The sequence below is a fragment of the Typopeltis vanoorti genome, chromosome 1, assembly GCF_054136105.1.
Source record: "Typopeltis vanoorti isolate ZY-2024b chromosome 1, IOZ_Tvanoo_1.0, whole genome shotgun sequence".
NCBI lineage: Eukaryota > Metazoa > Arthropoda > Arachnida > Uropygi > Thelyphonidae > Typopeltis > Typopeltis vanoorti.
In genome coordinates, this window is record NC_143549.1 from 3,977,918 (window position 1) to 3,998,659 (window position 20,742).

The 20,742-nt window shown below is 35.3% G+C and overlaps 1 protein-coding gene across 1 annotated transcript in view; it reads right to left on the bottom strand.

Annotated features, from left to right (window-relative positions):
• Nucleotides 1-11,673: 11,673 nt before the first annotated feature.
• Nucleotides 11,674-20,742, bottom strand: part of slim (scruin like at the midline) — a 269,055-nt gene continuing 259,986 nt past the window's right edge. Inside the window, exon 10 of the mRNA XM_090407794.1 lies at nucleotides 11,674-12,052. Coding sequence (XP_090263920.1) covers nucleotides 11,792-12,052 — 261 coding nt within the window. The 3' untranslated portion in view covers nucleotides 11,674-11,791. The remainder of the gene's footprint in view (nucleotides 12,053-20,742) is intronic.

Consider the following 20,742-nt stretch of genomic DNA (forward strand, 5'->3'; position numbering starts at 1 on the left):
ATCAGGAGTGAAATTTTAGCTGCACGTGACTGAGATTATATGTGAATTTGTAATTTTGTAGATGATCTATACCAGAATAGTAACGGGTTGCAAAATGTTTTTTTGATATAGATGAACATAGTAGCTAGATTTAATGTTTTATAGTTTGTGTGTGATTAGCAATTTGATCTGTGAGTGTTTTGTTAAATTAGCATTGAGTAACTAACTTGGCAAGAGATTTGAAAAGCTTCGCATCCTATTCCAATTATAGTTGTAAAGTGTAATTTTTCAAATAAACATGTTTTGTTGTATATGCCTGACTCATGCCTGATTTCGAGAATTGAAATTACCACTTGCAAAAATTTAGAACCATAGCGGGACGGAACTTAGTGAAAGTGTTTGAGTAATAGATTATTGGCCACGATTGCAATTAGTACCAGTATCTATTTAGTGTATATTAGAATGAATGCCAATTAACCTAGGAATATTCCCTGAAGTTTGAATAAGCTCATATCATAGCACTGGCTGGTGCAGCAATAAAAAATAAATTTGCCAGTGTCCGAAAAGGAAGCATTTCCAGGTAGAGTTCAGTAAGGAAGTATATTAGTATATTATAGCAGTGAAGTAAGTAAAGAGAATAAATAAATAAATATAAAAGGAAAAGTGAAAGAAAGATACAAATAAACAAACAATATCTTAACAATAACAAAAGATAACGAAGATATAACGGGGTGTATGGACTGAGAGAGCAGGTAATAAAAATCAACCTATAGAAATAGAAAGGAAGAACAGAAATCACGGAATTTATTCCATCTGGGGCTGCAGTAGTGTCAAACAGCAAGAGAACCAAGAATGGTAAAGGAAACAAATATATTGTAGAATTTAACATCCTGTTGGAAGTTCAATATTATTATTATTATTATAATTATTCCTGACACCTCCAATGAGTCCGAAGACTCATCACGCGAGGACACCTGCAACTCTCAACCACTACTACGAATCATCTCCATCAACGCCATCTACCGTCCACCACAACTAGTATTTTTGTCTGTAAATTGCGTGTTCTGAAGGGCCGATTTGTCTGTATGCAGGATGAAAAACCTGAGTTTCCGGGAGGAAAAAACCTGCTACCTCGGTATGAGATCGGCTAACTCACCAACAGTATATCTATCTACGGTATATTTGGGAGGAGTGCTCTGATTAAGAGGATAGAAAGGATTGGCTAGTATTCTGGGAGATAGATTGACAACTTTTATTAGATCATTATTAACATTATAATTATAGAACACTTTGTCACCTTTAACAGAAAATGTGGAACATTTAGACAGCAAAACCCTGAAAATGCTATACTCCAACCTTTAGTATGGCTATGCTATGTAGATGCATTTCCTATTTGATTCCATGGGTTCAAACCCATTAAAATCAATTTCAGTGAATTTAAAGAGCAAGCATCCTAAAATATAAAGGTTTAAATAAATTTGTTCTTTCCAGAATGTATTAGTCATACATCCTTCAAAATTATTCATTTTCTTTTTGTCTCTTTATAGAAAGCTCATCATAGTGGAAGATACAAAGATGATCACATCACCAGGTCAAGTCACAGCATCAATAAAATGCCAACATGTAGGGCCAGTACCATTTGTTCAAGTGACATAGACATTGCCACACAACTCAATTATCTATTACACACTTTGCTTTTTAAACTAGAAACAATAATATATACCTCATTACTCTCACCACCCCCTCTAAACATACAAGATAATAATGGAGCTATCCTCATCTCCATATGAGGGCACATCTGAAATGCTGGCTGAAGCACTAAATAATTATAACTTTCACATCACTTTTAAACCACCCTAAGGTGTAATTTAAGTGATGTGAAAATCTATTAATATCCAGATTGAAAAAAACCTAAGAAATAAATACATATATTATCATCATTTTTGGTGAGGCCAGAAAAACATGCATTAGATACCCTTGAGGATTAAATGGAAGAAAACTACAACACAATGAAATTGTTTGAAAAGTTTGGGAAATTTACAACATAGGGTGAAACAATTCATTCATTCATACCAGTGTCAGCACGTATCATCTTTTTCATGACCCCTGGCAAAATTTTAGCCACATGGAACACGTAGTTCTTGTTTGGCAAACATTTAAAATGACCGTGTTCGCATTTTAGCTTCTTCAAATAAAACACGTTTATTTGAAGAAGGGGATGGCCACGCAGATCAAAGCCAAGTTAGATGCAGTTCATGGGGACTCTGCACCAGCTTTAAAGACCATTTATTTTTGGATGAGTTTAAATGTGGTTGTAAGTCCATCGAAGATGAAGCACCTCCGAATGCTTGACTGAGGTCACTACAATGGAATTGACAAAATCCATGGTATCTTTATGGAAGACTGCCGAGTGAAAGTGCGTGAGATTGTAGGCATCTCAACTAAACGGGTGTATAATATCCTGCATGAAAACTTGCACATGAAAAAGCTGTGTGCATGCGCACTGGGTGCTGCAGTTGTAAACTTTTAATCAAAAACGCATGCGAAAAGACATTTAAATGCGGTGTTTGGCATTTATTAAAAACAACATGTAAGTCCACAGTAATAACTTTAATTAATAAATTAAATTTGTCCAAAATAAGAAACATCGCATTCACAAGGAATTTCTTGTGAATGCGATGTTCCTTATTTTGGACAAACTAGCCATTCTGTGGAAAAAATAATTAAAGAACATCAATATTATATTGATTACAACAAACCTCAGAAGTCTGGTCTAGCACAACACAGTATCACCACTACCCATAATATCCAGTGGGATAAGCTATTCTACTTCATAGATTTGCAGGTTCAAATATGAACGCCTCTTTAAAGAAAGTTGTGAAGCTTTTTTACAGTGACCGAATTTAAATCCAAATGATTGCCTCTTTCTCTCGAAGATCTGGGACACTTTTATTTTATGTAATCATTAAAAAAAACTAATTATCTGAAATATTAATTATTTATTAATTTCTCTCATTTCCTAGCTCGCGACAACATTGTATTTTAATAGGTGATCCACCAAATATTCATTACTTGTATTCTATTCCTATCTGTTTGTAACACTGAAGATGTACTATTAGGTTTAGTATGAAATATCTACCTTATTTATTAATTAAAGAGTTATTACTGTGGACTTAAATGTTGTTTTCAATAATTATACTATGCCACAGGTTCCTCTAAAAATAAGAATGTTTAATTACAATTCACAGGATTTTTTTCATTGATTCGTGACTGTAGACAAAACTTGGATCCACCACTACATGAGTCCAAGCAGCAGTCAAAATAGTGGACAATGCCCAGTGAAAGAGCACCGAAAAAAGTGAAGACCGTTTTGTCAGCAGGAAGGTGATGGTTACTGTTTTTTTGGGATTCCCAAGGAATTATTATGATAGACTATTTGGAAAAGGGTAAGACAATAACAGGAGTCTATTATGCGTTATTGTTGGACCATTTAAAAGAAAAACTGAATTAAACATAGCCAAAATCGGCACACAAAAAAGTGCTCTTTCATCAAGACAATGCAACATCTCACACATCAGCTGTTGCAATGGCAAAATTGCACGAATTGAGGTTCGACATCCACCGTATTCTCTAGACTTGGACCCGTGTGAGTTCCTCTTGTTCCCAAACTTAAAAATTTGGCTTTGATGGGAAAAAGGTTTCTTCAAACAAGGATGTCATTAAGACCGTGTCCGCATGGTTAGCCTAGTGGCTATGTGCTTCGCAACCATATGCCTGGGGAAGGAGTGTCCTAGTTTCGATTCCCATCGCCGACGTGAGGAGCTTAAGGATCTTCCTCAGTCATAGCCAAGTTAGCCGGTCTTGGGAGTGGACAGCAGGTTTTTTCATCACGCAAGCAGGCAAACTGGCCCCGTGAACGCACGGATCTACAGCCATAAATACTTAACCCCCCGTGAGGGGTTAAGGATGGGGGGAAAAAGGAAGGAAACTCCATATGAATAAATAAATAAAATCAAGACTGTCAATAACTATTTTTGCACAATTTGACAATCACACTTTTTAGATGGGATAAAAAAATTGGAAACTCGCTGGACCAAATGTGTAGACCTCGATGGAGACTATTTTGACATATAAATAAAGGTGATTTTTTTCCAAAAACGTGTGTTTAACTTATTTTTTTACCGAACTTTTCATACACCCCTCATATTAAAAATTTATAAGATTGTTTTTACAATTGTATTCAGTTAGCTGAGCTAAAAATATTTGAAACCAGGGTCTAGAGCACACCATGACACAGCATTAGTGTTTTGTTCATTATCATATTTGTAATGAGGTGCACTTTGCATATGGGAAAAGCAATATGATGTGAAGTCATTAGTCTCAATATAAGCAGCCTAGATGTGAAGAATACTTCACGCACAAACTTTGTTTGATCATATTTCACTTGGATAAAAGATTACACAAAAATATAATTTCTCAGCAATTTTAATTTGTTCGTTACTATTTTGAAATGTTTCTGCAATTATTTAATTTTTAGTGCCTGTGTTCTATTAAAAGTGTCTATGTTCCAAAGAAGGTGGTTTAAAATCATGCAAAATATCAGAAGCTATATAAATTATCATGAACAAAATATGTGGTGTTGTCAGTTAATACTTATTAAATAATTAAAATGAGTTAAACCATGATAATTCTATTTTTTTCGACCACCGACTTTAATTCAATAATAAAATTAGACAGATTTCCTCTAAATATGGCACAGAACTTTTATCCCATTCAATGTTGTGATTGGTATTGAGAAATGAAGGGCTAACCCAAAATTATATTTTCTGTTATTATTAACGTCTCCGATGTGTTATTTATTTTCTTATTTCCAAACTTTTGGAAGTTTGTCCTACGTAATTTAAACCACATGAACAAGGGATGTTGTAAATGCCAGGATTTGTTTTCCTTCGGTGATCTTAACAAGTTGCGAACTGTCTTCATTGGTTTGAAAGTTACTCTTATTTCATCTGGTTTGAGAAGTGTTGCAATCTTCTGCGAGACTGTCTCAGCATAAGGATTGGCAATGGAAGATTTGTATCGAGTTTCTTCGGATTGCTGTTGGAAGGGATTGGATTGATTTAATTTGTTGGATAGCTGTTGTCTTTCAGGGTTTCTGATATGTGAGTTAATTCATCCTTGAGAGTTTTCTCTTCCGTTGTGATGTGCAGCTCTATTTTTGAGCATATGTATGATACTCAACTTTTGAGATATATGGTGTGAAGAAGAAAAGTGCAGATACCGGCCAGTGTGAGTCAGTTTGTGGTAAACGGTTATTTTAATATGTCCATCCACTTGTTTTGTAAATGAGGTATCTAAAAATTACATTTTCTATCTCTCTCTCAGTTTCTAATGTGAAATTAATTTTCTGATAGAAAGAGTTTATCTTAGTTACGAAATCAAAAGTTCTGCTTCTGTGTTTCTCCATGAAAATATCGTTGACATATCTCCACCAAACAACTGGTTTTGGGTCTAATTGTGAAAGAATGTCTTTTTCTAGTTTCTCCATAAATAGGTCTACACAAGGCGAAGGATAGAGGGCTACCCATAGCAAGACTAGTTGTTTGTATATCGTTCCATTCCATTTGAAGAAATTTGATTTTAGACAATGTCTGAAAAGTAATATCTTGAGGATACAGGTTGTCCAAAATGTTGATGAATTCATTCACTGGGACGTTGGTGAACAAAGAAACCATTTCTAGGCTAGCGAAGAATACTGTTTCCGAAATTGAGATGTTTTTCAGCTTTTCAATGAAATGTTGTGGCATTTTTTATGTGTCAGAACTACGAATGTGTGCCTTCAGGAGATGGGCAAGGTATTTTGACAATAAGTAGGTGGGAGAGTTTATTCTATCCACTATAGGACGTAGAGGTATTCCAATTTTGTGAACTTTAGTTCACAAACGTTTTAGGTCTATTGGCCAACTAACCATATTGCATAAAAGGTTATTTGTTTCATTATGGTTCATCCATGTGTGGTCCGAATCTAATACACTGTAAGTGGATGTGTCCGAGAATACCTCCATAATCTTTGTCATGTAATCTCTGGTGTTCAAGATGACTGTTAAGTTTCCTTTGTCCGCCTTTAGGATGATAAATCTTTTGTTTTTCTTCAAACTGGACAGAGCTCTTTTTTTCTCGAGTTGTGATATTTTTGTTAGGTGGCCTCGAAGATGAGAAGATAATAGCACTTTTTAATCATAGATAATTAGCTATCAGTTCAGGTAAAGACGAAAGTGCTTTTACTATGTTGCATATAATATCCACTTTCGGGATAAAATCTGGAGTAACTGCAAAATTAAGTGAGCATACTAAAGCCTTTCTTTAGTATGCTCACTTCCATATGTGTTAAGATATGGTCAGAGAAATTAAAGACAACTTTGTTGTCTGGAAGGTTAGGACTTGAATTACAACTTCTTTCATGCAGAGTATTAAATTTATTGATTTGCCTTTTTTTGCTGATTAAAAAGGTCCTATCGAAACTATTGTTAATCATGTTATCTAAATGTGACCATAGGTTGGTTTCTATATTGTTAGAAATATCTTCGTATAAACGAAAGCATGTCATATCTATCTGTCTTAGCTCAGATCTAGTTAATAACCAATGGGACAAAAGTTCTATGCCATATTTAGAGTAAGACTTTCATAACCGAAACTTCAAAGAAGCTATGGTAATCCATTCAAAAGGCAACCTCAATAGGAACCAAGGAATAATCCCTGCTGACATATGGAAGACCCTCATAAGATCACCTAGCACACCAGAATTCAACTTTGCTACAAATTACAGAACACACTTGCATAACAAAGTCTGACATCACACACGCTCCATGTTTTTGATGTAATGTGTCTTTTGAATTTGTATAACGTTTAGTACTCATTTATGTTTCTTTCTTGACCTGTTTTTTTTTTTTATCACCTTATGTATGTCTAGATGAAGCCAACAGTCAAGTTGGTGAAACTAGTCAACTTAATTTGTTATTAAAATATTCAGCCAATATATCCGTCTAATTTTATTATCGAGTTACACCATTTTCACACTGAACTTTATACAAATATTTTAAATCGTTTCAGAAAAATTCACTAATTACTTCTCAAGTATAATTCATACGAATATTTGGGTCATCTTTATGTTTGATGAGATATACTCTATTTCAGATATTTTGGTCTAATAGTGCTTTGAAGAGTTTAATGAAGGATATTCTTAATGGTTTGAATTTCTAAAAATTATGTTCATGTATCTCCTTTTAAAGCAGTAATAAAAAGAGCCAAGATTAGGAAAAAAAAAAAAAAAAAAGGAGCCTGATTGTAACCAAACCGTGAAACTTAATAAGACTGTTTAAAGAGAGAGTTCATTTTCCACTAAACTTTGCTCTTCATCATCATCATCAAATACCTGACATGTACCCTCACGGGTGTACAGGCTATGATAGTACTACATGAAAAACTTACATCATTAATAACTTCCTATCTATAATTTTCCTCCAAACTAATCTGTTACCCGACAAAACTCCAACATTATCAGATCTTATATTTCTGTCTTCTAAGGCACTTTTTACTGCATCAATCCACCTACTTCGAGGGCTCTATCCTGCAAACCTGGCAGAGAACACTTGTTTTGCTAATCTTTCCTCTCTCATTCTGTTTAAGTGACCATACCACCCAAGATTAGCTCTGCTGATCTTGGGTGGTATGGTCACTTAAACAGAATGCTAACAATGTCAAGTTCTTTCCTAATATCCTCGTTTTTAATATGATATTGCCATTGATGCCATCTTTTCACACCCCTAATCTTTCTCAGGACTCTCATATCTGTGGTCGGCAGTCTTTGGTCAAGTGATTTATTTCTAACCTAGCTCTCAGATCCATAGGTTAGAATTGGTTTGAAAACTGTCCAGTATATAGCTAATTTAATGTTTTAACTAATTTATCTCATATTCCATATAAATCTATTCAGTTGATTTCTTACCACACCAGCATTGTTGATTCTGTTATCTATCTATATCCATATTTAATTTCCCGTCTTCACTAAAAATTGCCTAGGTAGCTGAAATAGAACAAGTAAAACACTTGTTCTATAGGTTCTCCATTCACAATGCAGCTGATATTTTTAATGCTTCTGCCTATTTTCATTGTCTTTCTCTTGTTATTACTGACATTCGTACCAAATCTATTACAAGAATTATTCAATTTAGTCAGGGACATGCAGACTTGTACCGGATTTATTTAAAAATCTAAAAAATTAATAAAAATATATGCTGTTTATGAATGCATAAAGATGATGTCAGCCTGGCTGGCAGAGTGGTTAGCGTATCTGCTCTCCAGCCAAAGGGCTGTGGTTTGAATCTCACCGTGAGCATGGTGGAAATAGTGGTGGTCGGTGGCGTTGGTGTAGATGCGGTCAGTTGGTGGATTGAGTGGTGGAGACAGAGTTGTAGAGCAGGTGCCCTCCCTTGATGAGTCTTTGGACTCCCTGGAGGTCTCAAATAATGTTATAGATCAGGGTTTCCCAAACTGTGTTCCATGGAAGGTGAATAAGTGTTCTGAGAGGTTCTCCTGGAATTTGTCATTTTAGTTTTCTAAGCATTTTTCGTGAATATTTTATAGTGGAAATATTCTGAGGAGAATAATATTTGCGAATATGTTGAAAAGCTCAGACCCAGTATGCCTAATATCTGTGTATCGTTAATTTTCACACATCGAAACCTTTCAACATTTGGGAAACGGAATACTGCTGTTTATGACTGGTCATAAAAATTGCCTGCAAGCGGATTATAACAATGGGCGGTGTATCCTCTGTTCTTTACATCTGTGCAGCAAATGCCAGTGACCAAGCAGCATATTTTCAACATGGAAATATTCATGAAGTATCGTTAATTTTCACACATCGAAATCTTTCAACAATCGGGAAAGAGAATACCGCTGTTTATGACTGATCATTAAAATTGCCTACTAGCCGATTACAACAATGGGCTGCATTATCCTCTGTTCTCAAAACTGAAAGAAATAACATCTGTGTTGCAAATGTTAGTGACCAATCAGCAAGGAAGCATAAAGAAAATTTTTCCACTAAAATTGAAGATCAAAGTAGTCTGTATCCAGTTCTGAAATCTAGAAATACCGAATACTTCCTTCTCAAGTTTCTATTGTAGGGTGAAAGTTTCAAAACCTTAGTGCCGCGATTTTTTAAAGTAATAGGCCTACAGATTTAAATTTTAATATGAATACGAGACATGGGACTTTGTTTAATTTTGGTATTAAGAAATCTCTTATTGAAGGTGTTCGTGACGCAACAGATAGCGAGTCATCCACCACCAGCCTACAAAGCGATCTCCAGGATGTACAAAAGGAGGGGAAAACCACCAGTACACAGGAGAAAAAGTCTCCATTCACTTGTAAGTACTTATAATATTATAAATTTCTGGTGATCAGAATGGGATATGTCAATGAAAATCAGCACAAATTAATTTAATGATGTTTATGTTTAATTAATTATTAATTAATAATAAAAATCAGCTAAATCAATAATCAATTATTAATTAATACATTACAAAATAACTAAGGTGTGCTGTGAAAATTTCAGGATTTGTGAAGTGTTCTGTCGTAAGAAAAGTTTGGGAAACGCTGTTATAGATAATGAATAACAGAGGGGATAATGTACATCCTTGTCTGACACCAGATTTAACATTAAACCATCTTCCTGTACTTCCTTCATAACTGCTGACTTACAACTGAAATAAAGACTAAGTATTGCTTGATATAATACCAAATTCAAACCATATAACTATAGGGTTCTGAATATCTTTTATCTTGGAACCTTGTCATATGCCTTTTCCAGATCTACAAAACTTAAATTTTAATATAAATTAAAGTAAAAATCTAATCATGACTGTCTCTATTTGGCCTGAATCCAGCTCAGCTTGTTCTTCACCAAGCTTCTCTTCCACAATCCTTTTCAACTGTTTCTCAAGTATACTTGCATATTTCTTACCAGGAACACTCAGTACAGAAATACCTCAGTAATTATCACATTCAGTTTCATTTCCCTTTTTATATATGGGTACTATGAGAGCTCTACTCCAATCATTTGGAATGAATCCCTATGTCCAGGAATTCTGAACTATGCAGTGCAGTCACTGTAAGACTTTTATACCTCCATACTTGAGCATTTCTGGTCAAATATCATTACCTGCTGCCTTTCCACATTTCCAGCCTTTTTACAACATTCTTTCCTCCATTTCCAAGCTTTTTCAACAGATTTAAGAATATCTTGTCACCTTCCTGATATTTATTTTCTAGGTTCTTACCAACGTCTTCTCATGCCTTTTGTTTAGCTAGTTTTACACAGTGTTTAGCTTTCTTATATTTGTATTCTCTAAAGTACAAGGTGAGTTATTCGTAAAAAATGTTTGATATGCTTTCTGTTTTTCCTTCACTACCTCTAACTTCCTGTGTCGATCATGGAGTTTTGATTATTTTCTATCCTTGCAGGTAACCTAACCATTGACATGCCTCTGTATCTGAATCAATCAATATTTTCTTCAGGGCTTGCCAATATCCAACATTTGGCTCCTGTTATAAAACTCTCATTTTTTTCTTGAATAATCTTTGTGTATTTTATTTTAGTCTATAGTTCATATCTGAGAGATGCTCAACTTTTATTTGCTCTAAAACTTTCTTACATGTTCTTCTTTTCAATATGAAATTCAATTTTATCCTGGTCAAGACCAAATGATGATCACTTCCAATTTCAAATCTGCTGTACACTCTAGTGTCCTGCACCAGTGGAAAAACATCACTATCAACAATAACAGTCAATAAGACTTTTCTTATTCCTTGCCTGTTCTCTCCATGTAAATTTGTGCACATTTTTATGTTGGAACATTGTGTTAGTAATAACCAGTCCATGTCCTGAGCAGAAATCCAACAGTATTTGCCATTATATTAGTTTTACTATTTTCTCCAAATTTTTCCGAAATATTTTTGTATGTCTGACAATCATTTCATACTCTGGTATTCAGATCTCCAAGAACCAACTTTTCCTTTTTCATTGTGTCAGTTGCTTTTTCTAAAGCCTCAAAAATTCCTATACTTCTACCTTCTGTGGACAATAGGCAGAAATAAGTCGCATTGTCCAGTTTCCCATTCTGATATTTGCCCACATCACTCTACTTGTTATTGCCTGCCATTCAAGAAGATTAGCCTCAAATTTAGTGTTGAATACTTTAGCTACTCTTTGTTCTTACTTTGCTCTTTTGTATTCTTAATTTAATCTTCAGTTTTGACACATTTTATTTATGATAATGGCCCTCCTCTTTCAAATAGATTAAATGTAGATTAAAAATGCAAATAACATAATGAAATAAATGTTTATGATTTTAACGAAATATATACTTAAAAAAAAAATTAATACAGTCCATTATGTGAATAGATGATTTTTACTTTTAGGATAAAAGAAATGTCATCTTCTTGAGAAGGTAATATTTCTTTTAATAATCAGTTGGCAGAAAAACAAAATCACCATTATAGAATTTCATGGATATACAGACTTATTTCTATACAAAATGTAATCGTTTAGTTTGTCTTAAATGTACATACTTTATATTGTTAATGTTTCCAATGTAATTTTTAATTTAATCATATGTAATTAGCAAAAAATGAAAGACAGGCATGCAGAGAGAAGAGAGGAAAAAAAACAAAAAAACTTGTTTTGGTGGTTCTCCTATTTATCATTTATATACAAAATCTATACTGCATTGGACAAATATTTTTGAACCTAAGGCATCACAGGTTCAGAGGTAACAGGTTTTACAGACAATTCATTCACAAAGTTTACCCTGGATAACAGCAATGATGGAATCCCAACTTCTAACAAATGTTGTGGCAATATGCATGATATATGAGGAATATAATGAAGTATAGCTTGCCAACATATTTCTTGGAGAGAAGGAATGGTTAACCACACAGAATACATCTCATCTGTTCTAGTATTTTCTTCAATGTTTGTAACACCACCAAAAATAAACATCTGACCATTCTAAAAAATAAAAAATAATAATAGTCATAATAAAGTGAATTCTCAAAGAGAAAAATTTCATTAATAATATCTTTGGGAAAAGGCAAAGCAATTTTGGATAATATGGTATAGTTAGCAAAGTTATTTTTGTATGAATTGCACATCCTCATAAATGAATATCACTTAAGACCAGTAGACAACCCCAAGTCCATTACACTCATTTTAGTAGCAGAACAAAAAAATATCTAGTCCTCATGTCCACTTAACACACTCTCACAAAACTTCCACAGTGACTCTTTGTTCTCTCCCTTCTTGTTATACTGAAAAATTTCTTATGCATCTTTCCTATAAAACTCCTTCAGGAATTTTTTTTCTATCACATTTATCTCAACCACTTTCTGTAAACTACAAACCTTAAATCTATCCATAAAGGGAACATCCCATAGATCCATCGACATTTTGATCAATCATCTCTGAACTCTATCAACCACTTTTCAGCTGTCACTAAGAAATCAAGGAAACCAAATTTGTGTACACAACAGTCCAGATGTGACCATATCAAAGCCTTGTAAAGAGAATAATATCTCTATTTCTAATTGTCAGCATGTTTCTTAATATTAATTTCTGAACTTCAACTCACTGTCCACAATCATTCCTCAAATCCCTAACCATATCAAATTTACAATGGAATAATCATCATTTTAAATATCAATAAAACACAAGTTAAACAAGCCGATATTTTAGTTATTTGAATTAGCAACATTTCACTTTGTGAAATGTGGTTCATCTGCAACCCTATTATCAATGCCAACATCTTCATGCTTATTTGTGCCAATTTACACAAATATCACCTTAGGGATCCTTCCAGCAAAGTGGTAAAATCATTTCCTTTATCCAGCTCAGCTGTTATTTTTTGTTGAAAGTGATTAAAATACTACGGTAAGACTTACTCTTCACAGAGTACTTCTCAGCACAGTTTATACCTATCCACCAACACCATTATTATTATTACATGGTCCTTTCTGTGGATTTATGTGGGAAGCTCACAATAAACACATTGCTTCTCTTTAAACTGACAGAGCACTCATGACTCCCTCTGATAATCAATTCTACTCGTTCCACTCTCCACATGCAAAAAAACTAGTCCCTCATATCCTTCCTAACCACACTGTTATACAGCCTCAAGGATTGCCGTAGCTTTCTGCTATCTAGACATGTATTAAAAACTTTCATTAGTATTTACTCTATAAAATCCTTTAGAACCTATATGTTTTTATTATTTTTATGGCTATTTAGCATAGTTCTGTTTAGGAGTGCCCCTTTTATAATGTCACTGGCTTTTTACTCAAATTTTAGGGCATTAATGATGTTTTATATAGATGTGAAGACTATGTAGGAGGAAAAATTCAGACATACCTTTGTAGGATGTTGCTGGCTGTCTTCTTATTCAGCAGCATCCTGGCGTGTGGCAATATACATTCGTCTGCTGTTAAAGGAAGGAAGAAGGGTTGGAAAAAGTGAGGGTAGAGATATGTGGGAGAATTATTGGTGAGGCAAGGGGTATGTGAACTTTTTGAAAAACCCAGGTTTTTTATAGGGGAGTAAAAATAGAAATGTTTGGGGAAGGGGAAGGATATGATCAGAGGTGAGAGCAATGGGATGTGAGCCGTTTTGACAGTGCATCATCTTCAGAGCTCGTGGGGGAAGTGGAGGCTATGTCATGCCAGCTTGGTGTTTCTGTCTTTGGTGTATCTGTGTTATATCCTATTGGTTGGAGTCATGACGTAATTATGATCAGTATAATTATGACTTGCTTATGATCAGTCAGGACTCTCACAGAATGGTTTAGCAGCTCAGTTGGTAAATCCCATAAGTGGCTTTCAGCACTCATGTTCCTTACATTTGTCTTCCTTCCCTCTTCAGTCTGGTACTACTTGGTGCATCCTCCACCATACATAGTTCAGCCTCACATGGCACAGATTTTACACTGGGGAAGAAGTGTACTAGGTTCGATTCATGTCGGAGATCTGAAGGGCTGAAGGATCTTCCTCAGCCATAGCCAAGTTAGCTGGTCTTGGGCGTGGATAGGGTTTTTCTCCCCAGTTTATCTGGGGTTTTTCATCACACAAAGCAGGCAAACCGAGAACTCCACCACTGCGGACATAGGATACACTGGGGCATAGGGCTGACCACCTTATCCTGTGAATGGTTTGAGGTCCGATGATTAATAAACCCTCAACACTGCAAGGTAAAAGAGGGGGAAAGGAAAATGAGATGAGATGGAGCTTCCAACTCTCAGAGATTATGTGGGGCAGGTAGACGTTTGTGAGTTTTTGTCACATTTTATGGCTATCATTTTCGATATTTTAAGCATTGTTTTGTTTTCTTGTATATCTATTATTATGGCCTTGTTGATTTGCGGAGTATGTTTCTGTTCAAGGGCGTGGACTGCTATTTCTGTTTTCCCTGTACTTTGTATTCTATTTTTCTTTTGGTGGTTGTATTTTTTAGGTGACATCACAATCTCAACACAGGTTCTACTACCCGATCTTTATGGGTAAGACCACAAGAACACTTCGATGACTGCAACATCCATATTCCAGAACATTTAAACCATAAAAACACAACAACCAAAAGAAAAACAGAATACAAAGTACAGGGAAAACAACCGTGTGTAAAGGCTTATGTGTTCGTCATACATGTTGATTGGATTTTAACAGTATAGATGTGAACACAGATTGATAAGAAAATAACTATTTATTGACTTAATTGCTAATATTTCACTGGTACTCTATCCAGCATCTTCAGAGCACACAAACAAAGTTTGTTACAGTGGTGAGACCACAATCCGGTGTAATAGTGGAACTAGTATGAGCAATTGTAGCATGTAACACAAAGACTAAAATCCTAATTAGATGCCATCTAAGTTGAAAAAAAAAGAAAAAGCAGGTATTAATTTGGTCTTAGGATGACTGTCTTCCAAATCTTTCGTAGATTCATACAGCCATACTTACTGAAGTTTGGAGTATGTTTCAAGGCTTCTGTTGATTCCAGGAACAACCTCTCTTGACTTGTAAAAGCTTCTGTGCAGCACGTTTGTTTTTTTCAATTGATCCTGTATGTAGGGGTATCCAAAGCATAGTCTGCTAGACCCGACTTACCATAGCGAAAGTGTAGGATATATTTTTTGTGTTCACTGAGGCGGATGTCCACAGTTCTTCCTGTCTGTTCATAGTATACTCGATGACATGAACAGGGCACTTCATACCCTCCTGGATAAAGGAGAGAATCTGTCCTTAGGTGAATGGATTAGAGTTGCCAATTTCACATAAGGTTTAAATACGGTGCATAGTTGGTGTTTGTTAAGCACTCTAGATATCTTTTCAGATGTGCCTTTAATATAAGGGATGGTGAGAGTTCTTTGTAGTCTTCTGTGGTAGACAGTAGTGGGAGGGATTTCTGGGGAGCATTTAGTATTTTATCTATCTTAATGGGATTATAGCCATTGGTCAGGAAGGTGTGACGTAGGTGAGAAAGTTCAGCAGTGAGATCAATGTCATTGGAACAAACTGCTCTACTCTATGGGTTAGTGTTTAGTACCATATTGTTGAATTGGGCGATGGTGTGAATGTTTGTGTAAATATCTCCCTGTTTGTGTGGGTTTTCTATAAACCGAGAATGTTAAGGAACCTTCTGGAAGACATGTGATTAGTGTCCAGAAAGGGCAGACAGTCATTGGCTTCTAGTTTCATTGTAAAGTGGATTTTTGGGTGCTGGCTATTTAAATGCAAATACAAATTGAAATACAGGGAAAACAGAAATAGCAGTCCATGCCCTTGAACAGAAACATACCCCGCAAATCGATAAGGCCATAATAATAGATATACAAGAAAATGAAACAATGCTTAGAATATCAGAAATGATAGCCATAAAATGTGACAAAAACTCAACAAACATCCACCTGCCCTACATAATCTCTGAGAGTTGGAAGCTCTATAACATAAATATTATGTCATGACTCCGACCAATAGGAAATAACAGATACACCAAAGACAGAAACACCAAGCTGGCATGACATAGCCTCCACTTCCCCCACAAGCTCCGAAAATGACACACTGTCAAAATGGCTCACACCCGTTACTCCCACCAGATATCCTTTCCCTTCCCCAAAAAATTTATATTTTCATCCCCCTCCCAAAGAATTCTCTGCTCACCTTTAATATAATACAAAAAGTTCACATACCTGTGCCTCACCAATAATTCTCCCACATCTCCCTACCCACACTTTATCCAACCTCCTCTTCCTTTAACAGCAGATGGATGTACATCACCACACGCCGGGATGCCACTTAATAAGAAGATAGCCAGCAACATCCTACCAAGGTATGTCTGAATTTTTTCTCCTACATATTCTTCATATATATCTGTCTATATAAAACATTAGTAATGCCCTAAAATTTGAGTAAAAAGCCAATGGCATTATGAAAGAGGCACTCCTAAACAAAAATAGGCTAAACTAAATAGCCATAAAAATAATATTGGCTTAGAGGACTAACATGGGAATTTTCCCAGAAAAAATGCTTTTATGTTTTTATTATAGTCCATCCAATTCATGCACTGTCACCTATCTAGAAAGCTGACTACCATGACGTAACTCATGGTAACTACAGGCATAATGACTTGTGAGGATTCTATCTCTTCCATATATTGTTGTAAGTATTCATGCTTGTAAATCTGTGTGTGTTCACAGGGCTGGTTTGCCTACTCTGAGGAATGAAAAACCTGAGTTTCTAGGTGAAAAAAACTCTCTACCACCATATGAGACTGGCTAACTCGCCTTAAGTTGAAAGAGACTAGATAAAGGTTCCTCCTCATATCACGGACAGGAATCGAACCCAGGTCATTCCGACCAAAGGGCTTCATCTATACTGACTGAGCTAAGGAGGCTCTATAGTTGATTATTATCCATCTTTTGACAAATTTATTGTAACCACAAATGTTCAGTCTATCCTCACAGAGAGAGCTCTAGACACCAGTCACAATATTGGTCTCGGAATCATCTCCACCACTTACATATCCACAAGAAACCCAGATGACCATATCTATATGCCATAATTCAGACATGGCTGTATCAAATCTTTATAAAGAGGGACAATAACTTGTTATCCTTGCTTCCATTATGCTGCTTAACATTCCAGTTATCCTTTGAGGTATTTTGTCTACTTCTGAGATATGTCCTATGAATTCCATGGTCTACAATCATTCCCAGATTCATAAGCTCAATAATTTTCAATTTCCTGCTGTATAATCTCAGGATCATAATGGTTGACAGTCTAATGGGACATTGCATTTCCATTGCGTAAACTGTCAAGCTATTCAAATCATCATGAAGGACATAAAATCACCTTTATTAAGCATTGCTACCTAATATCATAGCAAAGAAATGGATATCCCCCCCTCTCCCCTACCAAAAAAAATAAATAAATAAAAAATATTCCCAACATCATTAATCTACAAAGAGAACTAGTAGCCTGAGAACAGAGCCCTGCATGTTTTCCTTATGATGACCTAGATACACAGGTCAAAATGTTGAGTATCATTTTCATAATTATAAGTAAATTAATTACTCCAACACATGTATTTTTGTCTCCATAAATTCTTCACAATGAACATGTATAGAAGAAGAATTTATTAAAACTCCAACATATTTTGTCCAATGTCATCATGAAGAGAAAAATCATTCTCTTGAATTTCATAAATTACATTCCAAACAAGAATCATAAGATATTATTATTATTAAGAGAAAGATCTCCAAGGAGTAAGGGATTAATTGAGGAAGACCACATTCTACATCCACCAGCTGTCACATTGTTCTTGAATTTATTCACAATACTTACCATCTGTCTTGGCAGCATTCATTCTCAGCTTCCAAGGATGCCATCCCGTCCTTTCCCCACCCTTCAAAAAATGAAAAATGCCATCAACTGAAATTGTGTATAAACCTTTCAAGAGTTTGTAAGTCTCAATCATATTAACCCTCTTTCTCATGTTTGCTAGTGTCTGCAGTCTACAAATTCTCAATCTTTCTTCATAATCAGAATTCCACTAAACTGATATCATTTTTAACACTCTCTTTTGCACACACTCTCTCTCTCTCTGCCCAAGTATCAGAGTGACCACAGAAACAAATAGACCAGACTCACATACAATAGTTCAAGTGAGGTCTTATCAAGGCCTTGTAAAGAAGAAACATGACATCCTTATTTTTATATGTCAAAGTTCATTTCAGCATTGCAATCATCCTCTGAGTTGTATTTGCAATCTTCGCTGCATGGACCTTCAACTTTCTGTCAATTAAAACTCCAAGATTTCTAGCCTGTTTCTTTTAGCATAATCTCACAAATATAATAAGACATTGGATATCTAATCTCATTGAAGTGCATAACTTTCATTTACTAACATTGAATTGAGAGCTGTTTTCCTATATGCCCACAATTCCAGATAATTCAAATCATTCCTGATTACCCTGCATATCATTGTATCATCAGCAAATAGCTGCATGTTGCCTGTCAAATCCTTCCCAATATCATTAGCATACAGACTGAATAACAGTGGTCCAAGAAATGATCCTTGTGGTACACTACTGGTTACCATAGATCTTGCAGAATCACATCTCCCATATACCATTTTTTTGATATGTTAGCCAGCCATCTTCTTGTCCATGCCAATAGTTCATAATCCAATCCCATATTCTCCAATTTGTGCAACATTCTTCATACTATATTCTATCAAAAGCCTTAGGAAAATCCACAAGTATCATGGTGTATCCATTCCCCTTGTCTAACTAAATGGTAACATTATTACAGAATGTGAGAAAGTTGCTAAAACATGACCTTTCCTTAGTAAACCCATGCTGTTCGTTGCAAAGCAGAGATTTTCTTCCAACTCATTTCTGAATGCAAACCATAACCAACTTTTCCAAGAGGGAATATTCCTTCTTCTGAGACTCAAATTATATAACCTGGGAGTAAAGGAATAGCCAGTTCAGCTGAACACTCTTTTCATATCCTTACCGATATCCTGTCAGTCTCTCCTTATACAACTGAGTTTCTTCATTCAGTGAAGAGGTAGCAGTGAGTGCAATGTTGCATACACCAGGTTGATAACTTTTAATAAAATGGGCAGTCATTTGTTGAACAACCTCTTCCTGCATTCACCCTCGCACCATCTGCATTCAGTGGAGTTATTCTATATTCATTCTTTCTTTTACTTGCAGCACAATGATAGAATTCTTTCGGGTTGTCTGTAGCTTGCAGAGCCAGTTTCTTTTAATACTCAGACTTAGCTTTCCATACAACAGTTGCGACTCTTTTAGCTTGCTGCTTATAATTTTCATAACAGACATCATCCTTATGCTCATGGTATTCCTTCCACATCTATTTCACTTCTACTCTATTTATTCTTCGAACTTTAGGGACACATTCTAATTCTGCATCATTTAAGAAGTGGTGCAGAATCCTCGGTTGGTCATAATTTCCTGCTTTGCAGGTCAGCATATAACCTTTTCTGTATGGAATACTGATAAACTCTGACACTTCCCAAGTGAGTACCACATAGTTGCTGTCACCAATTGGAGGCAGAATGGTCAGGTCTTTAACTGAAATCCCTACTGACACTATAATCCAATCTAACACTCTTTGATCCTCAAGTTCCTTATGTCATATGCTGATTGAGGAAGCTGTCTTGCAACAGCTCAACAAATTCTGTTTTGTTCTTCTCGTGAGATTTTACTGCTACCTAATCATGTTTGGATAATTCAAGTCTCCCATTATGATTACTCTTGTTACACTCATTGTCTTTATTTGGTGATAAATTTCTTCATCACTAGCAAGCAATTTACTAGTCTGTAACAACATCCCACTATGTATTTCATCTTGTTAACCTCCATCTCACACCAGATGAAAAACTGTTACTAGTATTACAGTCACAGATCTCAACACTAACCACATTCAAGTCATTTAATATCATTAGTGGTACATTCCCTTCATTTCCTCTCCTATCTATCTTTCCTAAAAATACTGTACTCTTTACACTTGATACTAGCTAGTATGTCTGCTTCTGATAGTCGGGTCTCACTAATGCCTACAATCCAAGGTACCAATATATTGACCAAGCAACAAAATCCATCCCCATTGTTTCTGATACTCCTAGCATTTGTGTACATACATAAGCTACCCATGTTTTTATTTTTTGTATACTCATGCCTTGCGTGACACAGTTGACAACTTGCAGATCTCTGTTCATATCTAGTGTCTTATTCATGAAGACACTAGATAAGAACAGAGTCCAAACTAGATGAACACAAAATCAAAATCATTCTCTCCTCATAATAATTTCCATGACAATGCTTATTTCCATTATTAATACAGTTACATAACACTGCCACTCTAATTCATAGATCACCATTTCTCCCATCATAATAGGAGGAATGGTATATGAATAAATGAATTCATACAGTAAAAGTCTTCAGGACCTTAAATAAATTTAAAAACTGTTATAACAAATTTTAGTATAAAAATCAAGTAATTATTATTATTATTATCATTGCATGGGAACCTCCATGGAGTCCCAAGACGCACTGCAGGAGACTCAAACTATCCACACAATATCTATCATACTTCTCCTAGAAACCATTAACAGAAAGCACTCAC